The sequence below is a fragment of the Mya arenaria genome, chromosome 4, assembly GCF_026914265.1.
Source record: "Mya arenaria isolate MELC-2E11 chromosome 4, ASM2691426v1".
Taxonomy (NCBI): domain Eukaryota; kingdom Metazoa; phylum Mollusca; class Bivalvia; order Myida; family Myidae; genus Mya; species Mya arenaria.
In genome coordinates, this window is record NC_069125.1 from 73250075 (window position 1) to 73274743 (window position 24669).

Sequence of the window (24669 nt, forward strand, 5' to 3'; positions counted from 1 at the left end):
CCCACCCTGATTATGTCAGTGTTGGACCCAACCTGTAGATTTCAGTGTTGGGCCTTCCCTGTTTATGTCAGTGTTTGTCACTCCCTGTTTATGTTAGTGTTGGTCCCTCGCAGCTTATGCTTGTGATAGTCCCTCCCGGTTTATGTCAGTGTTGGCCACACACTGTAGATGTCAGTGTTGGTCCCTCCATAAACAGGGAGGGACCAACACTGTCATAAACAGGGTGTGGTCAACACTGACATTAACAGAGATGGGCCAACAATGACATAAACAGGTGGGGCCAACTCTGATACAAACAGGGTGGGGCTAACACTGGCAAACAGGTAGGGATCAACACTGACATAAACAGGGTGTGGTCAACACTGACATAAACAGGTGGGGCAAACTCTGATACAAACAGGGTGGGGCCAACACTGACATTAACAGGGAAGGACCAACACTGACATAAACAGGATTTGGTCAACACCGACATAAACAGAATGGGGCGAACACTGTCATAACAGGAAAGGACCAACACTGACATAAGAAGGATTTGGTCAACACCGACATAAACAGCGTGGGGCAAACACTGTCATAACAGGGTAGGGCCAACACTGACATAAATAGGGTGTGGCCAACACTTCATAAACAGGATGGGACCAACACTTTCATAAAGAGGTGGGATCAACACTGTCATAAAAAGAGCGGGGCCAACATTGACATACACAGGGTGGGACAACACTGACATACACAGGGTGTGACAACACTGACATATACAGGGTGGGACAACACTGACATTACAGGGTGGGACAACACTGACATACACAGGGTGGGACAATGCTGACATATACAGAGTGGGACACCGCTGACATACACATGGTGGGACAACGCTGACATACACAGGGTGGGGCCAACACTGACATACACAAGGTGGGACAACACTGACATATACAGGGTGGGACAACACTGACATACACAGGGTGGGACAACACTGACATACACAAAGTGGTGCCAACTCTGACATACACAGGGTGGGACAACACTGACATATACAGGGTGGATCAACATTGGCATAAACAGAAAGGGGCTAGCACTGCAATAAACAGGGATGGGCCAATACTGACATAAATAGGGAGGGGCCAACACTGACATAGACCAGGCGGGACAACACTGACATAAACAGGGAGGGGCTTAACATTGGCATAAACAGGGTGAGGTCAACCCTGACATAAACAGGGAGGGGCAAACACTGTTATAAACTGAGTGGGTTAAACACTGACATGTTTTTAACAGAATTTGTATAAGTTTGCTAGCCCATCCTATATACCACTTATGAATCATCTGTGGACAGCTGGCAACAATGCTTTCAACACATTTGGTAAAGGACCACCGGAAAAAAATGAACAGTGCTTTTAACCAAATATTTTTCACACATAAATTACCATAGAGACCATAAAAGAGTAAATATATTGATGATAGGCTAAGTTTTCGACCAAATTTTAGTGTAAAACCTGGCCATTTATATCTGAATAATAAGTTTAAAATAGTGAGGATTTTTTTAGTACATGTACAACTAAATAGGGAAAACTAGCTCCACTCTGTATGGCAGCCATGTGCTTTGGTGATCCATAACAGCTTGAACAATGGGCTCGATCATCATACAGTTGTGAACCAACTTGTTGAGCTAGTATTCCCAGTGTAGCCAAATTTGGTTTATTTTGGATAAATGCTGAAAAGAGACTGGTTAAAGTAAAACTTGTAAAATAGACAAATGAAGGACCATAACTCCAGAATTAATCATGTGTTCCGAGTGTTTTTCGAAAACAATCAAGATATTACACCCATAATCACTGTAGCCAAGTTTGGTTAGGATTGGATAGTTAAAATAACAGACAAAATGAATTTTATTAAATTTTAAAATTCAAGGGCAAGACCTTTGGAGTTAATAAAGCGGGCAGTCTGTTGATCAAACGCAGTCAAAATATTATGCCAATAAACATATAAGCCAAGTATGGTAAATATTTATTGTGCTGTAATGTCTACAGTCTATACACATTTAACATATAAACCATATTTACAAGGACTTCAAGTTTGAATTGACAATAATAAAAAATCTGGAAACCAACAAAAAGGCAATAATCTACAATCATTTTCATATTCCTGCTATCACAATTAACAACAGGTTGTCTGCATGATATAGTCATTTGAACACAGCTGGGAGAGGACCAATAATTGATCATTTCTGTGATGCATGGTTGAAATATTTATACAATGAACACCAACGGACAGCAAAAAATCATAAATTGCCCATATTGGTTCACGGTTAAAACTTAAACCAATCATCAATTCCAATGTAGTTATAACATGGTTACGCTTACCAACGTTATCAAACAAGTAAATAATTTAAGTCCTCTATCTTAAGAGACAAAGAGCGATTTGACTTCATAGTAATATATTTTATCAATTATTTAATAGGAAACACTAAGTTATCTGATTACCACATACAATGTATATAGTTTCATCTTAAATAAAGTCATTTTTTATGAGGGAGAGTAAATTGAAACTTCTAGCCTTGTTTAACAAATGTATATTGCCGTCCTACTGGCCCACTGAAACATTTTATTAATGCCTTTTGAATGATGTTGCTGTACCTGCAATTAACTGTCAACCTTCACTAGAAAATGGATCAGTATACCATCAACGTGCTGGTGTCCTGAAAACCTAGATCTAATGAAATCATGTTCATTGTCATGATTAATTACCCATTGTAAGTTTAGTTTATACAGCCGTCAGAATGAAATACACACCAGATCACAACCATTATGAAATCGTGCATGTGTGATTTACTGTTTATTTGAAGTTTATTTGGAGGTCATTATTAATACATGTAGATAAATTACTATATCACTTTGGTGGTTTCTTGTCATCTGAAATCATGCAAGCTGCTGTGAAATTGGAATTGCTTTTATTTTACACATGGAGGGCTTGGTTCTTTAATGGTGACTTGGTCGTGTCTTCCTCAGCATAGGGACCATTTACTTCACACAATCATTATGTTGGTCTTGTTCTTTCCACCAAACCCTGTTCAGGCCCACACCTATTGTATGGTCAACCAAAGTATTGAGACACGACCCAGAATAAACCAGGAAATCATTTCTATTCTAAAAGAATATTACAACACAATAAAGGTGATTTTCAAAAATATATATCAATGACATAAATATGATATGTAACCATTACAGTGTTTGAAAAGGACTGTTGGCAACATGAAAACTGGTTTTCACTTTTGCAATTGATGAATATTTCACTTGAATTAATACAAGACAACACAATATGATCCAAAAGTGGACAATGTGATAAGTAATTGCACATAACATATTACATACCTTTTATGTAATAGTTCAGGTATTTTGATAATAAATTATCCAAATGTGATTATTGTTCAACTGACACAGGCTATTCGGACATGGGGACAATGTTGGGAAAAACACTCATTAATTCACACATGTAAGAAGCACAACATCACAAATATTTTAAACAAGGAGCTGGTGTGCTATACCTTACCAAGAAAACTACTTCCAACTCTAAGGTACTTGGTGACTCAAAAAATACAATATGACAAAGTGACCTACAGACCCTACAGTTTTATATTTTCAGTCATTGCTGTAATTTATGGCAGTTGATTTTCAAAGTATAGCTAAGTACAAAATACAGCTGTAACAATACTTTGTGCACCAAAAGTACAGGTCTAGTTGTTTATTAACAACAAAAGCAGCTGTAACTGTATTTTCATATACATCTGTAGCTATAAATTAATAGTTGAAGCTATATTTTGGTCTCACTGTTACTGAGCCACTTTTTAAATTGGTTACATTGGTTACAATATTACAATAGAAATCTATTAAATATAGCTTAAGCCACCAGCTGTATACTTGTAGCAAATAATTGTTAGTTGTTGTTTCATTCAAAAGTATAGCTGCAGCTATGAAGAACAGGATTAGCAATACTTTCACTGCAAAAAATACACCTACAGCTGTATATTTACAACAGGCTCCTATTATAGCTATACATATGACTACAGCTGTATATTTACAACAGGCTCCTATTATAGCTATACATACAGCTATAAATAAAACAATAGAAACTGCTGGGAGATATCAGCAGCCAGGTTGGAAAATATGTTTCGAATTGCATGCAAACAACTAGCTAACATATGATCATACAGAAGGTTGAATGATGGATGACCATTGCCAATGTCCAAAAAACAAGTAGCTAACATATGATCATACAGAAGGTTAAATGATGGATGACCATTGCCGATATCACAAAAACAACTAGCTAACATATGATCATACAGGAGGATGAATGACGGATGACCATTGCCAATGTCCAAAAAAACAAGTAGCTAACATATGATCATACAGGAGGCTGAATGACGGATGACCATTGCCGATATCAAAAAAACAAGTAGCTAACATATGATCATACAGGAGGCTGAATGATGGATGACCATTGCTGATATCACAAAAAACAAGTAGCTAACATATGATTATACAGGAGGCTGAATGACGGATGACCATTGCCCATATCACAAAAACAAGTAGCTAACATATGATCATACAGGAGGCTGAATGATGGATGACCATTGCCCATATCACAAAAACAAGTAGCTAACATATGATCATACAGGAGGCTGAATGATGGATGACCATTGCTGATATCACAAAAACAAGTAGCTAACATATGATCATACAGGAGGATGAATGACGGATGACCATTGCCCATATCACAAAAACAAGTAGCTAACATATGATCATACAGGAGGCTGAATGATGGATGACCATTGCTGATATCACAAAAACAAGTAGCTAACATATGATCATACAGGAGGCTGAATGACGGATGACCATTGCCGATATCACAAAAACAACTAGCTAACATATGATCATACAGGAGGCTGAATGACGGATGACCATTGCTGATATCACAAAAACAAGTAGCTAACATATGATCATACAGGAGGCTGAATGACGGATGACCATTGCCGATATCAAAAAAACAAGTAGCTAACATATGATCATACAGGAGGCTGAATGACGGATGACCATTGCCAATATCACAAAAACAAGTAGCTAACATATGATCATACAGGAGGATGAATGACGGATGACCATTGCCAATGTCCAAAAAAACAAGTAGCTAACATATGATCATACAGGAGGCTGAATGACGGATGACCATTGCCGATATCACAAAAACAACTACCTAACATATGATCATACAGGAGGATGAATGACGGATGACCATTGCCAATATCACAAAAACAACTACCTAACATATGATCATACAGGAGGATGAATGACGGATGACCATTGCCAATGTCCAAAAAAACAAGTAGCTAACATATGATCATACAGGAGGCTGAATGACGGATGACCATTGCCAATATCACAAAAACAAGTAGCAGATAATCCAAAAAAACATGCAATTAATTCAAACTGAAAACAGTGTCTTATTTAAGGAACGTACGGGCCCCGATTTCTCGAAAAAAAAAATAAGCTTAACAGGCTTAAGAAGCTTATTTCAATTAGAAATTGAACTTTCATGAAAGGAAAATGGTTTATTGTGATAATTATAAATTTAATTCCTATCTAAAGTATAAAAGTTCTTAAAGAAGTTAATATTACGCAAATTATTGCAAAACAAAAATAATGAGCTAAGCTTAATCCTGTTGTTAAGGAACTTAAGAAGTTTCAAAAAATTGGGCCCTGGTCTCAAAAATGTTGAACAGTATAAAATACAATACTTATCCTTTTTTAAAGACATAAAATGATACAACAAATAATAAATCATAAAAACATTAGATCTGTTATGTAATTTCCATAATAAACTAATGTTTTAACAGTTTTTTTTCATCATTATTGTGGAAATCTATTATATCTACAAATACACATAACAGTATGAACAGAAAAAAATATTTCAAAATGTACTTTAAGTATATTTTCAAATATCATGTATGTATTGATTAATATAATTTTCTTGAAATCTCAGCCAAAAATCTGATTCTATTGATTTTCAATGAATTATTGTCATAAGCCTTTACAGCACTGTAGTCACTGTCTTTATTTATATATTGGAGATATTTGAAAATTTAGTTTCAAGAAAAATGTCTGAATGGAATGGATGTGATTTGTTTTTTGTACACACCATGTGTACTTGGTCCACTGGGCAGATGTACCAAAATACAGCTGTGAACATACTACAGTTGTACTTATCATATTTAATAACTACTAGTGGAATGAAGTAATTGTGCAGCCAAACACAATATGAAAAATAACGGCTTATTTATGGAAATTATTGTGAAAATTGGCCTATGTTTAGTGAGACTTACGCTGTGTATGAAACTGGTACTGATATGTTATAAGAGTTTGGTAAACACACTACAATACATACACCCAGTTTGTTCCCAGATATAGGTCATTGTCAACATAAATATCAGTAAAACCTGGTATTTATATATAAAGTCATGTAAATGTTCATGCACTACATATGGACTTTTAAGATGAAAACAACAATATATTATGCTATGTGGATATACTTTGTACCTTTTAACATTAAATCACAATAACAAATTTTTGGTTTAAATCTACAATTCAGCACCTTTAATAATTCGTGATTATATCACTTAAGAACAAAAAATATTACACCAAAGCATTAAACAACATAAAAGGAATGAGTGAGGAACTAGGCGGGTGAAACAACAAGTTTCAAAGGAGTATCACAGCGTCAAATTGTGTTGTCCACATGAAAATGAGTTGTCAGAATGTGGTCTCAGCCGGCTCGACTGTCATCCCTCATTTCCTAAAATAACATTAAACATAACAACAGGTAATCTAGCATTCCACCACACTGCCAAAATATACACACCGCCATTGACATATTTGTTTTTATCTGAAGCACATAGCTATATCGAAAAATAACTTTCAGTCTACTTTTTGGCAATGTTACTTGAAATAAGTTCAACTCAAAAAGAATTTTAAATGTTTATTTCTGAAGTGGTTATATTGAGGTTATAGGGATATATAGATATCACTAAGTTGATATAGGAGGTGCACTGTGGGACAGCATGAATGGCTAAGGACAAGGTCCACATGTAATTATTCCAACCTTTATGTCTAAAATCTACATAGAAAGCTTTGACTGGAATTAGTCATTATGCCTCTACAAAGTAATTGCAAAAAAATACAGATTTTGATGCTGAACTCTCCAATTTTGTGAGTACAAACCCACAAAATGTAATTTCAATTAGCTGGGACCCTTCTCTGACTACAATTAAGAGTTTTCAAAAGTGACGTTCTTAGGTGAATTAAAAAAAACAACATTTGTGATGCTTATGCTCCTGATGGACAGTGTTTTACCATGACAGAATGATCAGTTCAAGTTATCCCATTGAATTTACCACGTTGTGCTGGCGAACCAAAATGCAGCAAGTGAATAGGAAAAAAAGATGAAAAAGCATTTCAAAGCAAACGCCCACTTGTTACTTGATGCTTATTATGGGCGTGATAACATAGGGATTGCATTATTTTAAAATTACCATTGTGTTCATTGGAAAAGCCCTACAATAAAGGAGATTAAATATTCAGATTTACCAGCATGAATTTTCATCACTGGCTGAAGGAGTCCAATAGTTTTAAGCCTTCCTTTTGCTAAAATGTAATGGGTTGTTTAATGATTTTTATCATTACCGTATGATCAACCTTGATAAGATCTACAGTTCGTAACAACTGAGCATGGAACTCTGTCCACTTTACACAGTGTATGATATAACATAAAAGATAATTTAAGGGAAATAGAATGGAAGTAGCTAAAACAAAATACTGGCCATTAGAATCGGAGAAACATAATCATTTAATCACCAGAACTTATATGTTAGCAAATTACCTCATATGCATCATCACCAACCACTTCTAAATACTTCTTTTCCTTGTATAAAGCCCTTGATTTCAAAACGTACAGCACAACTATGTCACATATTATTGTAGCCTGAAATTAGATTAAAAAATAACAAGATATATTCAAGATCAATGAATTCATGAACTCATGCCATAATTCCTAATCTTGGGTCAAAATGTAAAGCAGAAATCCACAAAATGTAAAGCAGAAATCCACAAAAATAGAGAAAAAAATTACAGCTATAAATGTAGTTTTAAACACCAAAGTTTCATCAAACATACCACAGAGAGTAGCGCAAGACCACTGCCAATGTTCAACACAAGTGGGACAATGCTAAATTTCCCAGCACGTCCTTGCAAAGTTAATATAAACTTTATGCCATATGCTTTAAACAGAGTTCTGGTGTCTGTACCATTCTCATCCTTATAGTATCTTGAAAACCTGGAAATATAAGAGCATTTACATAAACATGTAACATGTTCAAACAATGTGGACTAACATAACATAACATGTATCATTTTCAAAAAATGTATACTAACATAACTTAAACATGTATCATTTTCAAACAATGTATACTAACATAACTTAAACATGAATTTGAAGATATAACAGTTTAAAACAATTTGTTCAACTTAACTTTAACATGTAACGTTTGCAAACAATGTGGACTAACTAAAACAGGTAACATTTAAAAACTATTTATAACATCTTCGAACAACATAGACTAACTAAACTAACATGTAATGTGGACTTACTCAACTTAAACATACAGCGTTTAAAACAATGTGTTCTGGATCAAACATGTAGCGTTTTCAAACAATATAAAAAATGTTCAAACAATGTCCACTCATTACACTCGTACATGGAACATTTGCGAACAATGTCCACTCATTACACTTGTACATGTTACATTTTCAAAAAATGTCCACTCAATACACTCGTACATGGAACATTTGCGAACAATGTCCACTCATCACACTCGTACATGGAACATTTGCGACCAATGTCCACTCATCACACTCGTACATGGAACATTTGCGAACAATGTCCACTCATCACACTCGTACATGGAACATTTGCGAACAATGTCCACTCTTCACACTCGTACATGGAACATTTGCGAACAATGTCCACTCATCACACTCGTACATGGAACATTTGAGAACAATGTCCACTCATCACACTCGTACATGGAACATTTTAGAACAATGTCCACTCATCACACTCGTACATGGAACATTTTAGAACAATGTCCACTCATCACACTCGTACATGGAACATTTGAGAACAATGTCCACTCATCACACTCGTACATGGAACATTTGAGAACAATGTCCACTCATCACACTCGTACATGGAACATTTGAGAACAATGTCCACTCATCACACTCTTACATGGAACATTTGAGAACAATGTCCACTCATCACACTCGTACATGGAACATTTGAGAACAATGTCCACTCATCACACTCGTACATGGAACATTTGAGAACAATGTCCACTCATCACACTCGTACATGGAACATTTGAGAACAATGTCCACTCATCACACTCGTACATGGAACATTTGAGAACAATGTCCACTCATCACACTCGTACATGGAACATTTGAGAACAATGTCCACTCATCACACTCGTACATGGAACATTTGAGAAAAATGTCCACTCATCACACTCGTACATGGAACATTTGAGAACAATGTCCACTCATCACACTCGTACATGGAACATTTGAGAACAATGTCCACTCATCACACTCGTACATGGAACATTTGCATCACACTCATACATGGAACATTTGCGAACAATGTCCACTCATCACCCTCGTACATGGAACATTTGCGAACAATGTCCACTCATCACACACTTACGCGAACAATGTCCACTCATAACACTCGTACATGTTACATTTGCGAACAATGTCCACTCATTACACTCGTACATGGAATATTTGCGAACAATGTCCACTCATTACACTCTTACATGGAACATTTTCGAACAATGTCCACTCATTACACTCGTACATGGAACATTTTCGAACAATGTCCACTCATTACACTCGTACATGGAACATTTTCGAACAATGTCCACTCATAACACTCGTACATGGAACATTTGCGAACAATGTCCACTCATTACACTCGTACATGGAACATTTTCGAACAATGTCCACTCATTACACTCGTACATGGAACATTTTCGAACAATATCCACTCATTACACTTGTACATGGAACATTTGCGAACAATGTCCACTCATAACACTCGTACATGTAAAATTTTCAAACAAAATAAAGTCCACTCATTACACTCGTACATGGAACATTTGCGAACAATGTCAACTCATTACACTCGTACATGTTACATTTGTGAACAATGTCCACTCATTACACTCATACATGGAACATTCAAACAATGTCCACTCATAACACTCGTACATGGAACATGCAAACAATGTCCACTCATTACACTCGTACATGTTACATTTGCGAACAATGTCCACTCATAACACTTGTACATGGAACATTCAAACAATGTCCACTTAACACACTTATGCATCAAAATTTGACAGTGGACATATTTGAAGTAGTATGCAAGTTTATTGTACATAATGCATTGATGACAATATGTGTTACTGTACCTGAAGTTATATCCAGGAGAAAGTACATCATTTTCTTCATCTAGCCTCCTAAAAGAGTACTCTGGTAGGCAATTTTCAGCACCGTGGTCTAAATTACAGTTCCAGGATATCAAGATTTGAATAACTCCTCCCTGTTGAAAACAATACATGCTCAGTAAATTGAAAAGGTTATACATGGAATCAAAAACATTATATTTTTCTTCATCAATAACATATTTACATTTTTATTCATTTAACGTTTAGTAATTTTGTATTGACTGTTGATTATCCTCTTTTACTTTTCAATATATAAATTATTCCATGGGAGCTATAGGGACAAGCCCAGTAGCCAACACAGGTCCTGTTTAGAGGCATAATGTGAAGGACTAACAGACACTTAACAGGAGAACTATATTCTGACTGGAGTAGGCTCTTTACAGAGGAAATAAAGGAATGATTTTCTGACGTAATGATTTATTGTAGGTTTCATACTTTGAAAACAACCCAATCATTATTCACAATAACTACACGACTGAACAAGTCAAAACTGATAAAAGAGAAGTTTGGTTTAAGTTACGTTATTATCTGACTAGTAAATAGGCAAATGTTTTCTTGCACTTAAAAAAAAAATAATTACATTACTTCCAATTCATATCACACTATTGATTGAACATTTCAAAAACAGCATTACCTTACTATGGCCTTATGGGGTAGTTTTCAAGGAATTTTTACTAAAATGTTATGAATCAGCGCTATAAGAAACGGACAATGTTAAATTAAAAAAACAAACAGATATGAACTTGTAACGTAAACAGTTTAAACAAACAAATACATGCAACGTTGCACAAGAACTTTTAAGTTTACCTTTTGAGCAATGTTTACAAATTGAGTACCAGCGTAAGTAGCTATATCTCCAAGAACAAATATAGGGCAGAACTTGTACTTATCATCTTCCAACTTAAACCTGCAGTTTCGTAACTCGTTTTGGTCATCAAATCCAACAATATTTCTCCTGAAAGATTGCATTTTGTATTTTTTGGTGGTTTGGTCTCTAAACATAATTATAGGAGTCATTCTTGCACCTAAAAGAAAACTTGCAATGAAACAATTACATTCCTTGTCCAGAGAGCCCTGAAACTACAGACAGTATTAATTTTTCAAAAGCTTGATGGACACAGTGCAAATAACATGCAGTTTTAGAGCAGAAACTTTGTATCATCTTTATTTGTACATTGTCCCCTAAGATACACTCAGTCAGCCATGGAGGGCAAATACCCGCTATGAACCTAATAAATAAGATTTCCTTATTTCCCCTGTAAAGCCTCATGTATCCTAAATGTGTTGGTACCTTTACAGCAATAGCATTGAAAGATTCAATATCTGCTCCAGAGACAATTGTTTTCAGCTGAAATATTGGGCACTGGGTATCAGTGTTGGGATCATATCTGCAGTTGGCCAGAGCACTCACGTCCCGGTTACTGGGTATATTTCTCCTGTAGTTGCCAATTCTTATTACAATGTTACACAATATGGGCATCATTCTTTGACATGAGCAACATTGGAACTGTATACAACAAACCAATAAAATGGGCATTCTAACAATTAAGCACTGGCATCTTTAAATGTTAGTTGGAATAAAGCAGCCATATTCTTTTCAACAACTACATGCACATGCACAAACATATCTTAGCAAACAAGAGATGTTTGTCAAACATTATGCCCCCCCTGAGCGCCATGTTGTCAGGATTATATGGACAATTGAATGAAATATGCATGGACCAAAATGACAGCTGATTTGTTGCCGTTAAGGCAGTTTTAAGATTATGACCATTAAAGTGTGAGGATAAAGTGTGTTATGACCATGACCTTTGATTCTATGAACTCAAAATCCAGAGTCATCAGCTGGTCACCAGAAACCTAAATGTCAAGTTTGAGGGCCATGGGTGCAGGCATTGTCAAGTTATCACTCAGACAACCTTTTATCATTCAAGGTCACTGTGACCTTGACATTTGGCCCAATGACCCGTAAAATCAATAGGGACCATCTTCTGGCCAGGCCCAACATCCAAGTCAAGTTTGAGGGCCATGGGTGCAGGCATTGTCGAGTTATCACTCGGATAACTTTTTACTATTCCAGGTCACTGTGACCTTGACCTTTGGCCCAATGACCCCTAAAATCAATAGGGACCATCTTCTGGCCAGGCCCAACCTCCAAGTCAAGTTTGAGGGACATGGGTGCAGGCATTGTCGAGTTATCACTCTGACAACCTTTTACCATTCCAGGACACTGTGACCTTGACCTTTAGCCCAATGACCCCCAAAAACCATAGGGGTTATCTCCTGGTCAGGCCAATTCTCCAAGTCAAGTTTGAGGGCCATGGGTGCAGGCATTGTCCAGTTATCACTCGGACAACCTTTTACCATTCAAGGTACATGTGACCTTGGCCTTTGGTCCAATGACCCCCAAAAACAATAGGGGTCATCTACTGGTCAGGCCCAACCTCCAAGTCAAGTTTGAGGGCCATGGGTGCAGGCATTGTCAAGTTATCACTTGGACAACCTTTTACCATTCAAGTTCACTGTGACCTTGACCTTTGGCCTGATGACCCCCCCAAAACATAAGGGGTCATGTACTGGTCAGGTCCAATCTCCAAGTCAAGTTTGAGGGCCATGGGTGCAGGCATTGTCAAGTTATCACACAGAAAACCTCTAACCATTCAAGGTGACTGTGACCTTGACCTTTGGCCAGATGACCCCAAAAAACAATAGGGGTCATGTACTGGTCAGGCCCAATCTCCAAGTCAAGTTTGAGGGCCATGAGTGCAGGCATTGTTGAGTTATCACTCGGACAAGCTTTAAAATTATTTTACCATTAAAGGTCACTGTGACCTTGACCTGATGACCCCCAAAATCAATAGGGGTCATCTACTGGTCTGGCCCAACCTTCATGTGAAGTTTGATGACCATACGTCCAGGAATTGTTGAGTTATCACTCGGACAAGCTTTGGTCTACCGACGGACGGACGGACCGACCGACCGACATGCCTGTGCAAAGCAATATACCCCTCTTCTTCGAAGGGGGGCATAAAAATCAAAACAGCTTTACGCAATCAATTAATTTAACAAAATATTACAGAAAATGGTAAAGTTTTACCTTTTTACACCAAACTTGGGAAATTCTATATTGTTTTTGATGAAGACTGTGAACTTTTCAGCTATAGCAAGAGCAGGTGGATTTGGCCTGTAAACAGAAAACATCATATTCATAGCATGACCTCTAGAGATGGGTGTATATCAAACAATGGGTCATATCATTGTATCACCCTTCTAGAGATAGAGACCTTGGAGTTGTAGTGTTATGCAAGTTATAAAATGGAAAATAATTTGAACCTATAACATCACAGTGATGATATGATGCATAGCGGATTCTTTCCGTCCACATTTTTCATTTATTGGTTCTATCCGGCAACGTTCAGTACATCTCAGCAATTTCTCGCATGTTTACTGTTATCTTTTTGAGTATAGGAAAATATCTCTATTTTTAAGAATGACCATATTATAATTGAATTTAAATCTATTTGTATTGAAGGGATGTCGTTTTACAATCGTGTCAAATTTACCAAAAAAGTGAAGAAATTTCACTTGAAAAACGTAGGCGATGAGCAGAAACAGTGCTTTCAGGACTTAAGTTATTTAGCATCTATGCTCCAAAAATAACACCTTGTTGCAACAATCAAAAACTAAACAAAAATATTTGTTTTCAGGCAATTGCAAAGAAGCATAATGTTATTATAGTTTACTTTAAATTGTATATGCAAACAATTCACATGACTTTATAACTCTCATGTAAATTAGGCAATTGGGTTTTTGCTTCATATTTATTTAAACAAGATGATCTAATCGCGTATCTCGAGAGTAACAAGTAATTAGTACATTTTGTTGTTCATGTAATTAAAATGTCTGTGTGTGCCTTAAGCGATAATAATCTCTGCGTTTGCTTGCACCATGGGTCATTATCGCAGCCGATGTTTTAACATATAAGAATTTATTATTTTGCACAAGGCGTGAACAAAATGTTTGTTTTCAGTTAGCAGACCTACCCTTAAAAGTTTGCAGCGACCCTAAAATTGTGTCAGCATCATGCATTTGGTCAGTTTAGCAGTAACAATGAATTATGAGATTCATCATAACAAATAATGTACATCAAAAATTGATTTCATGATGTCAATTTTGTTATTTTTTCTTTCTGGACTTCGAAGACGAACATACATTGGATAACTTAAAATGATATAAGACATCATTTATATTTTTACGCGATTCATGTCATTAATCTTGGATAGAATCAGGTGCGAGTGACAAAATATATCCGGTGTCCAAAGTTCTATACAACTACTCATAAAAGATAGAATCCGGATCTTCGCTGAACCGACAAGCGAGTACTTTATTTGCACTTTTTATCACAAAGAGTATATACGAAAGCAGTAAATTAAATAAAACCTACTTCGATACCTTCTTTGAAAAGATAAACGTAATTATCAGGATGTAAATAGCTGACAGTAGGAAAATATTAAGGTTTCCTTCGCTTGATATTTGCTGTCAGAATTATGATCGCTGTGTTATTTTCATTCGTTTAGATAAATACAAAGATAGGGGCCCTATCATATGGGGCTTTCATTTTTGTGTTTGTTTGTCGATAGTTAATGAAGTTATTCTTTAGGTATCAAATCACAAACATTATTTTCAACGATTTATATTTCGGCATTCCACTTTTTAATGTAAACATAAGGTATAGAATCCGTATCGATGCCAGATAGAACCTGCGAATGAAGAATGTGGATGGAAAGAATCTGCTTTGCATCATCACCGTGAACTTTATTAATTTGAGTATAAACATAATTATCTTACAATTGTTTTCTTCCGTCTTCTGTAGGACACCATGCAACCACCTCACACACCTTGGTGTTGTTGTAACGATCTGATTCTACACATGCACCAGTCATATAACCTGAGGATACATCAACAATTACACTTCAAAATCAATACATGTATGTTCAATTTGAGATACCAACTTTTATTCCAATTTGTTTAAGTCATTCTTGTATATTGTGGTACAAATAAACAAATCCACAATGTGACTACAAGTGCGCTGTTTTACAAGAAATATTACGAATGCAAAGTATTTTGATAGCCTTTTTTATGTTAATATTCATTTGAACTTTAATACAGTAAAAAAAAAAACAAGAGGCCCAAAATGGCCTATGCTCTACTGGCATGGCTTTTGTGGTCATATCAATCCAGAGCATGTATGTATGGGTAAAAGACAAGAGCCATATAGTTTATGTTTTGTGTTTGGGTTACCTGAAAACGCAGCACGTTCAACATCTGAGCCCAGAAAGTATTGTAAGCAGATTAGTTGCATGAACTATTTTAATATGTGCCAAGTAAAAGTCATCTGACAAAAAAAAATGCTTTCAAAACTGTATTCATTGTAAAAATTTCTGTAGTTTTAAAAGTTAAAAAAAAGCTGGTCAAAAGGCCAAAGTCAAGGGCTTGAACAAACATTCACAATCAATTATGCTGAGATGGATGCACGAACACACAAAAAGATTTTCAAACCTTTCCAGATTTATGTTTACCAAACCTGTGAACCCTGGGTGTGGCCAGTAATGACACCTGGTGCATAACTTAAACATTCACAACCAATTTTGTTAAGATGAATGTGCAAACTACAGAACTTAAAGCTAAAAAATGGCCTTTGGGCTTTCAACAAAAACAAGGCAGAGTAATTCACAAAATCAACTGCAGAAGCAAAAAGCAAATTGTCTCTCAAAATCCTAGACTTGCAAATTGTCTCCCTTAACTCTAGACTTGAATTTACATGTACATGTAAACTTGGCTAAAATTAGAATTCGCTCATGCAGACCTGGCTAAAAATAGAAAGCATTTCTTTAAAACTTTCATGGTCCATAATCTAGGCATTCATGGGTGGATCTTGCTGGTTTTCGAAAGGAACCAAGCTCTAATGGATATCTAGATACTGTACAAGTTTCATCGAGAAACAATAAAAACTGAAGACTGTATCGTGTTCACAACCAATTGTATACACAATAGCATTTTTTTATACTATCAAGGGCCATAATCTAGGCATGCATGGGTGGATCTGGCTGGTTTTCGAAAGGAACCCAGCTGTAATGGATATCTAGATACTGTACAAGTTTCATCGAGATACAATCAAAACTGAAGACTAGTAGTAGTAGTAGGTTTATTCGGTAAAAAGACATGCACATTACATGGCACGTTATAATGCAGACAAATTATAACATATCATTATCAATGCATAGACAATAGAAACCATGAAATGCACACACAATACCAAGGATGACACAAAAAAGAGAACAAGAGTGACACTCACAAAATACGCCCATCAATAATTTCTTGGATTCTAAACAACTTACTGTCACATTGGCCCTTTGAGAAGCAAGCTTTTCAAGAAGAATTTTGACCAATTCAAGGGCCATAATCCTGAAGAGCCTGGCTGGTTATAGAATTTTCATGACGTTTGGTGGAAATTGGATGAGAAATGTTCAAGTTAGAGAGCGGACAAAGCTAAAATGGCCAATTTTGACAAATTCAGGGGGCCATAACTCTGGAGTGCCTAAAGCGATTTGGCTGGTTATCGAACTTGACCTAGATATTTCACCAACAAACACTTTCATGAAGTTTGGTGGAAATTGGATGAGAAATGTTCAAGTTAGAGAGCGGACAACATTGTGGAGCCGACCGCCCGCCCGCCGCCCGCCCGCCATAGGTGTTCCCATAATACGGCCATCGTACCATGGGCGTATAAAATGATTTTCACTTATTTCCATAGTGGTCCTTGAAAAATTGGTGGCAGTAACCATAGAATAGTCATGTAGTTTAGCAAAATTGTTAAGTACAAGGATAAGAAATCTAGACAAGTTATAATCTTATATCACAGAGAATTAATTGCATAAATTATATCACAGAACTCATTAACATTATTACTCTGCATTCATAGCCTATTACACTGCATTCATGGCCTATGTATTGTAACAGAAGACTTGAGATCATAATGTATGGAATAAAAAAATGCCATTCAAAATGGCAATACTGTAAAGCAATATTAATATCACAATGAGATCTGATAAGATATAAGGTAATACGTGTGAATAAGAACCCTACATGCTAATAAAAATGAAATTATTATGATAGCTAAAAATAAAAATTTATTCTATTAATATCACAATGAGATATGATAAGATATAAAGAAATTTGTATGAATAAGAACCCTACATGCTAATAAAAATGAAATTATTATGATAGCTAAATATAAAAATTTAAAATGATCTTTAAGACTGTAATAGGTACTGTTTGATGGCAGACTTGAAATGGTTAGGTTTTGAAATATTCCTTATATTCTGAGGAAGACTATTCCACAAATTTATGCCATTATTTGTGAATGTCTTTGCCCCAAAACTGCCAACCTTAGGCTTGGAGAAACGACAAGTGTTAACAAAGGTAAAACTATCCACCTTGTACAGCAACCGTGCACATCACTTAGCGGTTTAAAATGTTCACCAAGATACTCAGGGGCAAGGCCATTCTTTATCTTATGGACATGACAAAGCATAATTTGCTCTACCCTTTTTGACACGGGTAGCCAACCTAAACTTAGAAATTGCTCTTGACCAACATGAGACATGTTATCCATCTTTAAAACAAACCTGATCATCTTATTTTGGGTAGTCTGGAGTTTATTTTTAAGTGACTGGGTAAGACCTGGATACCAAAAGGAACAAGCATAGTCATAGTGGCACTGTATAAGGGACATAACCAAGAGTTTTCTAGTGTGCATATTTAAGAATTTACTTTTTCTGTATAAGAACTTCAACCTGGAGTTTGCCTTACTAATAACTGACTTGGCTATGGACTCACCAGCCAGACTCTGATCTATTTTAGCACCAAGGTACTTGACAAAACTTGATGGAGTAATTGCCCCCCCCCCCCCCCCCCCCCCCATTACAAGACACATTAAGCTGGGGATTAGACTTAAGTTTGGGCTTTGAACCAAACAATACTGATTCTGTCTTGCCAAGGTGTAGGGACAGTTTGTTGTCCACTAGCCACTCAGGTTCCAGGTCACTTGAAAGAATGGATTGAATATCTGATATGCTTTTACCAGCTACTAAGATGCCCGTATCATCAGCATAGAGTAATATTTTATTGTTAACCACAGCGGCCATATCATTAACATAAATTAGAAATAGAAGAGGGCCAAGGATGGAACCCTGAGGGACACCACATGTGACAGTGGCCTCGGAGGACAATGTGCCAGATACGTCGACAATCTGATGGCGATCTGAGAGATAGGATTGAAACCATCTAACAGCGTCAGCATGGAGACCTATAGCCTCAAGTTTCATAAGTAAAATACCATGATTGACCGTATCGAAGGCCTTCTGAAGGTCAAGTAGAACCATTCCAACCATTTTACCTTCATCCATCTTAAAACGAATGTAATCAGATAAATGGGTAAGACATGTGTCTGTGGAGAAGCCACGCCTAAAACCGGATTGGTAGCTGTAGAGAAGTTGTTTATCATTTAAATAACCTTCTACCTGATCATATATGACCCTTTCAAATATCTTTGAAACAATACTTAAAACTGAAACAGGCCTGTAGTTCCCAACCTCAGTCTTGTCACTTTTCTTATAAAGGGGAATAACCCTGGCAGACTTGAGGTCATCAGGTACAGACCCCTGGATAATGGACAAGTTCACAACATGAGTGAGGGGACAGGATATGATAGAAGCACTATCCCTAACAAACCTAGCAGGAATGCCATCTAAACCTGTAGCCTTATTTGCACTCAGTTTATCTAAATGTTTTAAAACTTTATTTTCAGACACAATAGCAAATAAGAAGCTATTATGATTAACACCTTTATCAATATAATATTTGCTAACAAAACTTTTACCATACTTATTCAAGCTTATTGGACGTTTTTCAACAAGTTTAGAAGCAACTGTAGTATAAAATAAGTTAAACTTTTCAGCAACTGTAAGCTTATTAAAAGAAATATGTCCATCAATTTTAAGACCTATGCTACTTGATGAAGAGTTACATTTCTTAGTAGGAGAAGACTGTATCGTGTTCACAAGCAATTGTTTACCGACGCACGAACGCACGACCGCACGGATGCACATACTACGTACACATTACCATCGCATAAGCTCTTCTGGCCTTTGGCCAGTAGAGCTAAAAATCTAATCAGATTGTACAGCTATGAAACTCCCAGTTTTGGACATACATGTATTCTCAAAGCCCATCTTTTCATTAGGCTACTCTGTATTGGAATTGTGTAACTTCATTCTTATTAATATGCTCATTCAGTCACGTGGTGTTGAGATTTCAAGCTGATAGGACAGTGTGATTGTAAAACAACAACTACATGTACACTCCTGATTGCCCAACTGAAATGATCTACAACAGATGCCTTGCTTTCAAACATTTCAACTTGGGCAATTGGTCCTTATATCATGCATATGAACTTAACACAGATTTCTTAAGCGACACAGATGTGTTCAACTACTGAATCTAATACTGTTTATAGAATTAAGAACACATTCACATGGGAATGGATCACTACATAGCAGTAACTTTTTATATCATGAATGAAATAAGGCAGATCCTACCATCTCCAGTGAGAAGGGGTTCCCCAGGCAAACAGATACTGGCATCGAGTGTGCAGTTTGCCCCGGCCACCTTACCATCCTGAATCAAAGTTTGAAACGCATCAAAACATGATGAATGCAATGAGTTCAGTAATTAATCTTTCATATAAAATGTCTTGTTATGATTGTTTACACCTTTGTCATGTAATTCTATACCAGGTGTTTGTTATATAATAATGTGATTGTGCCTAAATAAACTATTTCAAAACAAGAGGAGTTTGCCCTATCACCATGCTACACAGACCAGTCAACACAACTAGGTAACAAGACCAGGCAACCCAGACCAAGTAACAAGACCAGGCAACACAGACCAAGTAACAAGACCAGGCAACACAGACCAAGTAACAAGACCAGGCAACACAGACAAGGAAACACACACCAGGCAATACAGACCAGGCAACACACACAAGGCAACACACACCAGGTAACAAGACCAGGCAACACAGACCAGGTAACACAGCCCAGGCAACACACACCAAGTAACAAGACACAACCCAGGCAACACAGCCAAAGCAAAACAGACTAGGTAACACAGGCCAGGTTATAAGTCCAGGCAACACAGCCCAGGCAACACAGACCAGGCAACACAGAGCAGGTAACACATACCAGGCAACAAAGACCAGGTAACAAAACAATGAAACACAGACCAGGTGACACATACCAGGTAACACAGACCAGGTGACACAGACCAAGCAACACAGACCTGGTAACACAGACTAAGTAACAAGACCAGGTAACAAAACCAGGCAACACAACCCAGGCAACACTGACCAAGTAACAAGACCAGGTAACACAGACCAGGCAACACAGCCCAGGCAACACTGACCAAGTAACAAGACCAGGTAACACAGACCAAGTTACACAGACCAAGTTACACTGACCAGGTAACACAGACAAAGTAACAAGATCAGGTAACACAGACCAGGCAACACAGACCAAGTAACAAAGACCAGGTAGCACAGACCAGGTAACACAGACCAGGCAACACAGACCAGGCAACACTGACCAAGTTATAAGACCAGGTAACAAAACCAGGCAAAACAGACCAGGCAACACTAACCAAGTAACAAGATCAGGTAACAAATCCAGGCAACACAGCCCAGGCAACACAGACAGACCATGCAACACAGACCATGCAACACAGACAGACCATGCAACACAGACAGACCATACAACACAGACAGACCATGCAACACAGACAGACCATACAACACAGACAGACCATGCAACACAGACAGACCATACAACACAGACAGACCATGCAACACAGACAGACCATACAACACAGACAGACCATACAACACCGACAGACCATACAATACAGACAGACCATGCAACACAGACAGACCATACAATACAGACAGACCATACAACACAGACAGACCATACAACACAGACAGACCATACAACACAGACAGACCATGCAACACAGACAGACCATGCAACACAGACAGACCATGCAACACAGACCAGGCAATACAGACCATGCAACACAGACAGACCATGCAACAAAGACAGACCATGCAACACAGACCAGGCAATACAGACCAGGCAACACATACAGACCATGCAACACAGGAAACTGTACCTCGTCACACACTCCCATTTGCTGTCCATCTGTTACTATGAGATTGGTTGTCACAAAAAACGCCAGGTTTTCCTGAAATGAACAAACACATACTTTCAATAACCAGCCCTGAAGACATAGTGTTGATGTCACATTGTCTAGAATTACACTGATTTTGAAGAAGCTTGCAAATAACGAGCAGCAGAACGAAATACTTGAACTGACTTTAAACTTAAAACAGTGACACCCTGGTATGGGTAATATTAGTGCCAAACTCAAATAAATGGCACAACAGACAGTGACAAGACTAAATTTGATGCAAGATATCTTGCACCAAATTTACTAATTATATATTCTTTGTCATAAATTAAATGAGGGTAAATATAAATTTCAATAAATTTCTAATTAGTGACTGAAATAAGCAGGGAGGACATGAATTGATATATATAACATATTAAACCAAGAGGGACTATGTTGTTAGAAACACGTTAAAGGTTAAATAAAACATGTATCCCCCACCAATTGCAGCTAATTAGTCATTTCGCAGTAAATGTCTGCGGGACAAGCTAAGAAGATATGTGGAAAATATTCCAAACATAAAATGATGATATCTAGGTGCGTAACTCATCAATTTTGAGTTTATAAAGGTCATTCCTTGCCCTTATATTGCTGCATTATGTCTTAAAGTGCATAATCGCCTGAAATGATTTGGTTATTTCAGTAATCCTAGCATTGCAGTAAACCACAGAATTGTACCCTGTATTTCTTATTGTTAACGTTTCCGACAGGTATGCTGGTACATATTTTTTCAAGCGCAGTGTTTTCCCTTGACAAAGGGAATTAACCACTGCATCTGACCAGCAACCAGTCTAAATGAAAAGGCAGTGAATCAGTTTGTAGATTATCATTTTAGCTGTCTGGCTAACATTTCTTTATTTACTAAAACTTGTAATATATAGATTTTGTAACTACACATATTCACAAAATTCAACATGGTTCCTTTACAACAAAGATGAAGAAGAGCTGAAAAAATTGGTAAAAGGAAAGTCATCACTTTGTTTACAATTTTAAAATTATTAGCCATTGACCTTTGTTCATTGAAAATTTTCTAAACATGTATTCCTATAGATGCTGCTTTTGGGCCGCGTCTGATAAAAGATATACTTGTGCAAAGTTAAGTTGCATAAAGAATTAATTTCAAAACAATATGTAAAGTACCAACTGACCTGGGGAGGAACAACATAATCATTCACGTCCCAAATGCGGCTACTGTTGCTAGAGGAAACATTCTTCGTTTCTGCCACTCCTTTAAGCTTAGTTGTTATTGCTCCCTGTACATTGTCAAACTCCTGATATCCCTTTTGAAATATTATGGCATACCTTCAAATGAATAAATAAAGTTCTTTATAGCAAATACTAATATGTGAATTATATATTGAAAATTGATTGTATATATATGAAATAATTATGTTATCCACTGTATTATTATTATAATTGTTGTTGCAATAGATTATGCCAATATACAGTATCTCCAGTGTTTTAAATATGAACTAAGTACTTGCAATGCTCCCTGGCATGACAGCAGGCCTTTTTCTGACCATTTTGGGAAAAAGATCCTAAACATTTTGGGGAAATAAAAATTATGTGTGCGAAATATGACATTTTCAGAAAAAATAATCACTTCACATAAAAAAATTGAGAAATTGTACAGTTATATCAACAAGCTGTTCTGTCTCATGCAAATGAGGATTTTATTAAAGTATTGGTTTCTTTTCTCTTTCAAAAGAACTGAAATGGCTGAATTATCAATCCGTTAGAGTGTAACTATCTATTGCAATAAATCATGACAGTTAATATTGCATACTAATCTCTGAATGTGATGAAAGACAACGAATTCTGAATTCAATAAACCCCAAAACCTTCATCACTTGAATGAATAATCACAGGTAATAAATTTGATTGGGATTTTTTTTTTCAGATTGGGAAAAATATCATATATTTCCTAGGGGAATGGGTCTGATAGTCAGACCCGTGGGTACTATAGAAAAAGGCCTGGACAGGAACATTTATGAGAAGAGAATACTGCCCATTTAAGAGATTCTGTATTCTGTGTACCACCCTCTAACGCAAAGATCAAAATAAGGTGAATCTCGCAAGTGTAAAACATCTGGGTCTACTTATATGCTTACATATTCTGGCTTTTGGGTTATAATCTTACTTATTATAATATGAACATATCAAGCATTCAGATTTGTTTAAAAAATCTTAATTTCAATGTCAGACAACATGTAAACTGATCCTAAGTACTCAGAATGCTCTTTAAATTGCGGATTTATATGTTTCTGGTTATTTGTTGAATTCCTGGGGCCTGGAGTTAACCAATTTGACCTAATAGGTGTCTGTGACATTCTAAATTCATCGTTTAGCCTTAAATTGCCTTTACTCACCCATCACAGCAACAGTTGAAGTTTAATCAGACAGTGACATAGGGGTTCCTGACATAGCACTACACTGTTACAGGATCCATTAATCAAATAATTTATGTAGTCACTAAAAGATATATAATAAATAAAAAAAATGGTACCCAATGATATATCCAATGATACAAAGCTGTAAAAATCTGTTGATGAAACCGACTTTTTTACTTTTTATATGGACTATTCTTGGCGTGTCATACTCGAAGAAAACACCTATCACTTTCCCTATGAATGCCACCATTTTGAACAATCACATGACTTTTCCGGGCCGGCTAGTCTTTTATACCCAACCCTTATCGTACACGTACTGTGCGG

The 24669-nt window shown here is 36.7% G+C and overlaps 1 protein-coding gene across 3 annotated transcripts; it reads right to left on the bottom strand.

The window, feature by feature from the left end:
* Positions 1 to 1989: 1989 nt before the first annotated feature.
* On the bottom strand, positions 1990 to 24621 carry LOC128231636 (P2X purinoceptor 4-like). Of its 3 annotated transcripts, none has more exons than XM_052944670.1 (12): positions 24462 to 24621; positions 23104 to 23257; positions 21899 to 21970; positions 20272 to 20350; positions 15461 to 15560; positions 13710 to 13796; positions 11420 to 11567; positions 10577 to 10707; positions 8217 to 8376; positions 7924 to 8025; positions 7577 to 7598; positions 1990 to 6840 (listed from the first exon to the last, which is right to left on the bottom strand). In XM_052944670.1, exons 1-12 carry the CDS (start codon positions 24593 to 24595, stop codon positions 6827 to 6829), a joined length of 1203 nt encoding a protein of 400 aa, XP_052800630.1. In that variant the 5' UTR covers positions 24596 to 24621; the 3' UTR covers positions 1990 to 6826. The 3 variants fall into 3 exon arrangements, with proteins under 3 accessions (XP_052800630.1, XP_052800631.1, XP_052800632.1); XM_052944671.1 differs by lacking the exon at positions 11420 to 11567 and adding an exon at positions 11904 to 12048; XM_052944672.1 differs by lacking the exon at positions 7577 to 7598.
* Between the last annotated feature and the right edge of the window lie 48 nt (positions 24622 to 24669).

Bases quoted from the DNA above. Each gene is read 5' to 3' on its own strand.
- LOC128231636 (XM_052944670.1), bottom strand. From the start codon at position 24,595: ATGGTGGCATTCATAGGGAAAGTGATAGGTGTTTTCTTCGAGTATGAC. The intron at 21,971-23,103 runs GTCAGTTGGTAC...TGTTCATTTCAG, and splicing joins ATTATGTTGTTCCTCCCCAG to GAAAACCTGGCGTTTTTTGT. The intron at 13,797-15,460 runs GTAAGATAATTA...TTCTGTTTACAG, and splicing joins GAAGACGGAAGAAAACAATT to GCCAAATCCACCTGCTCTTG.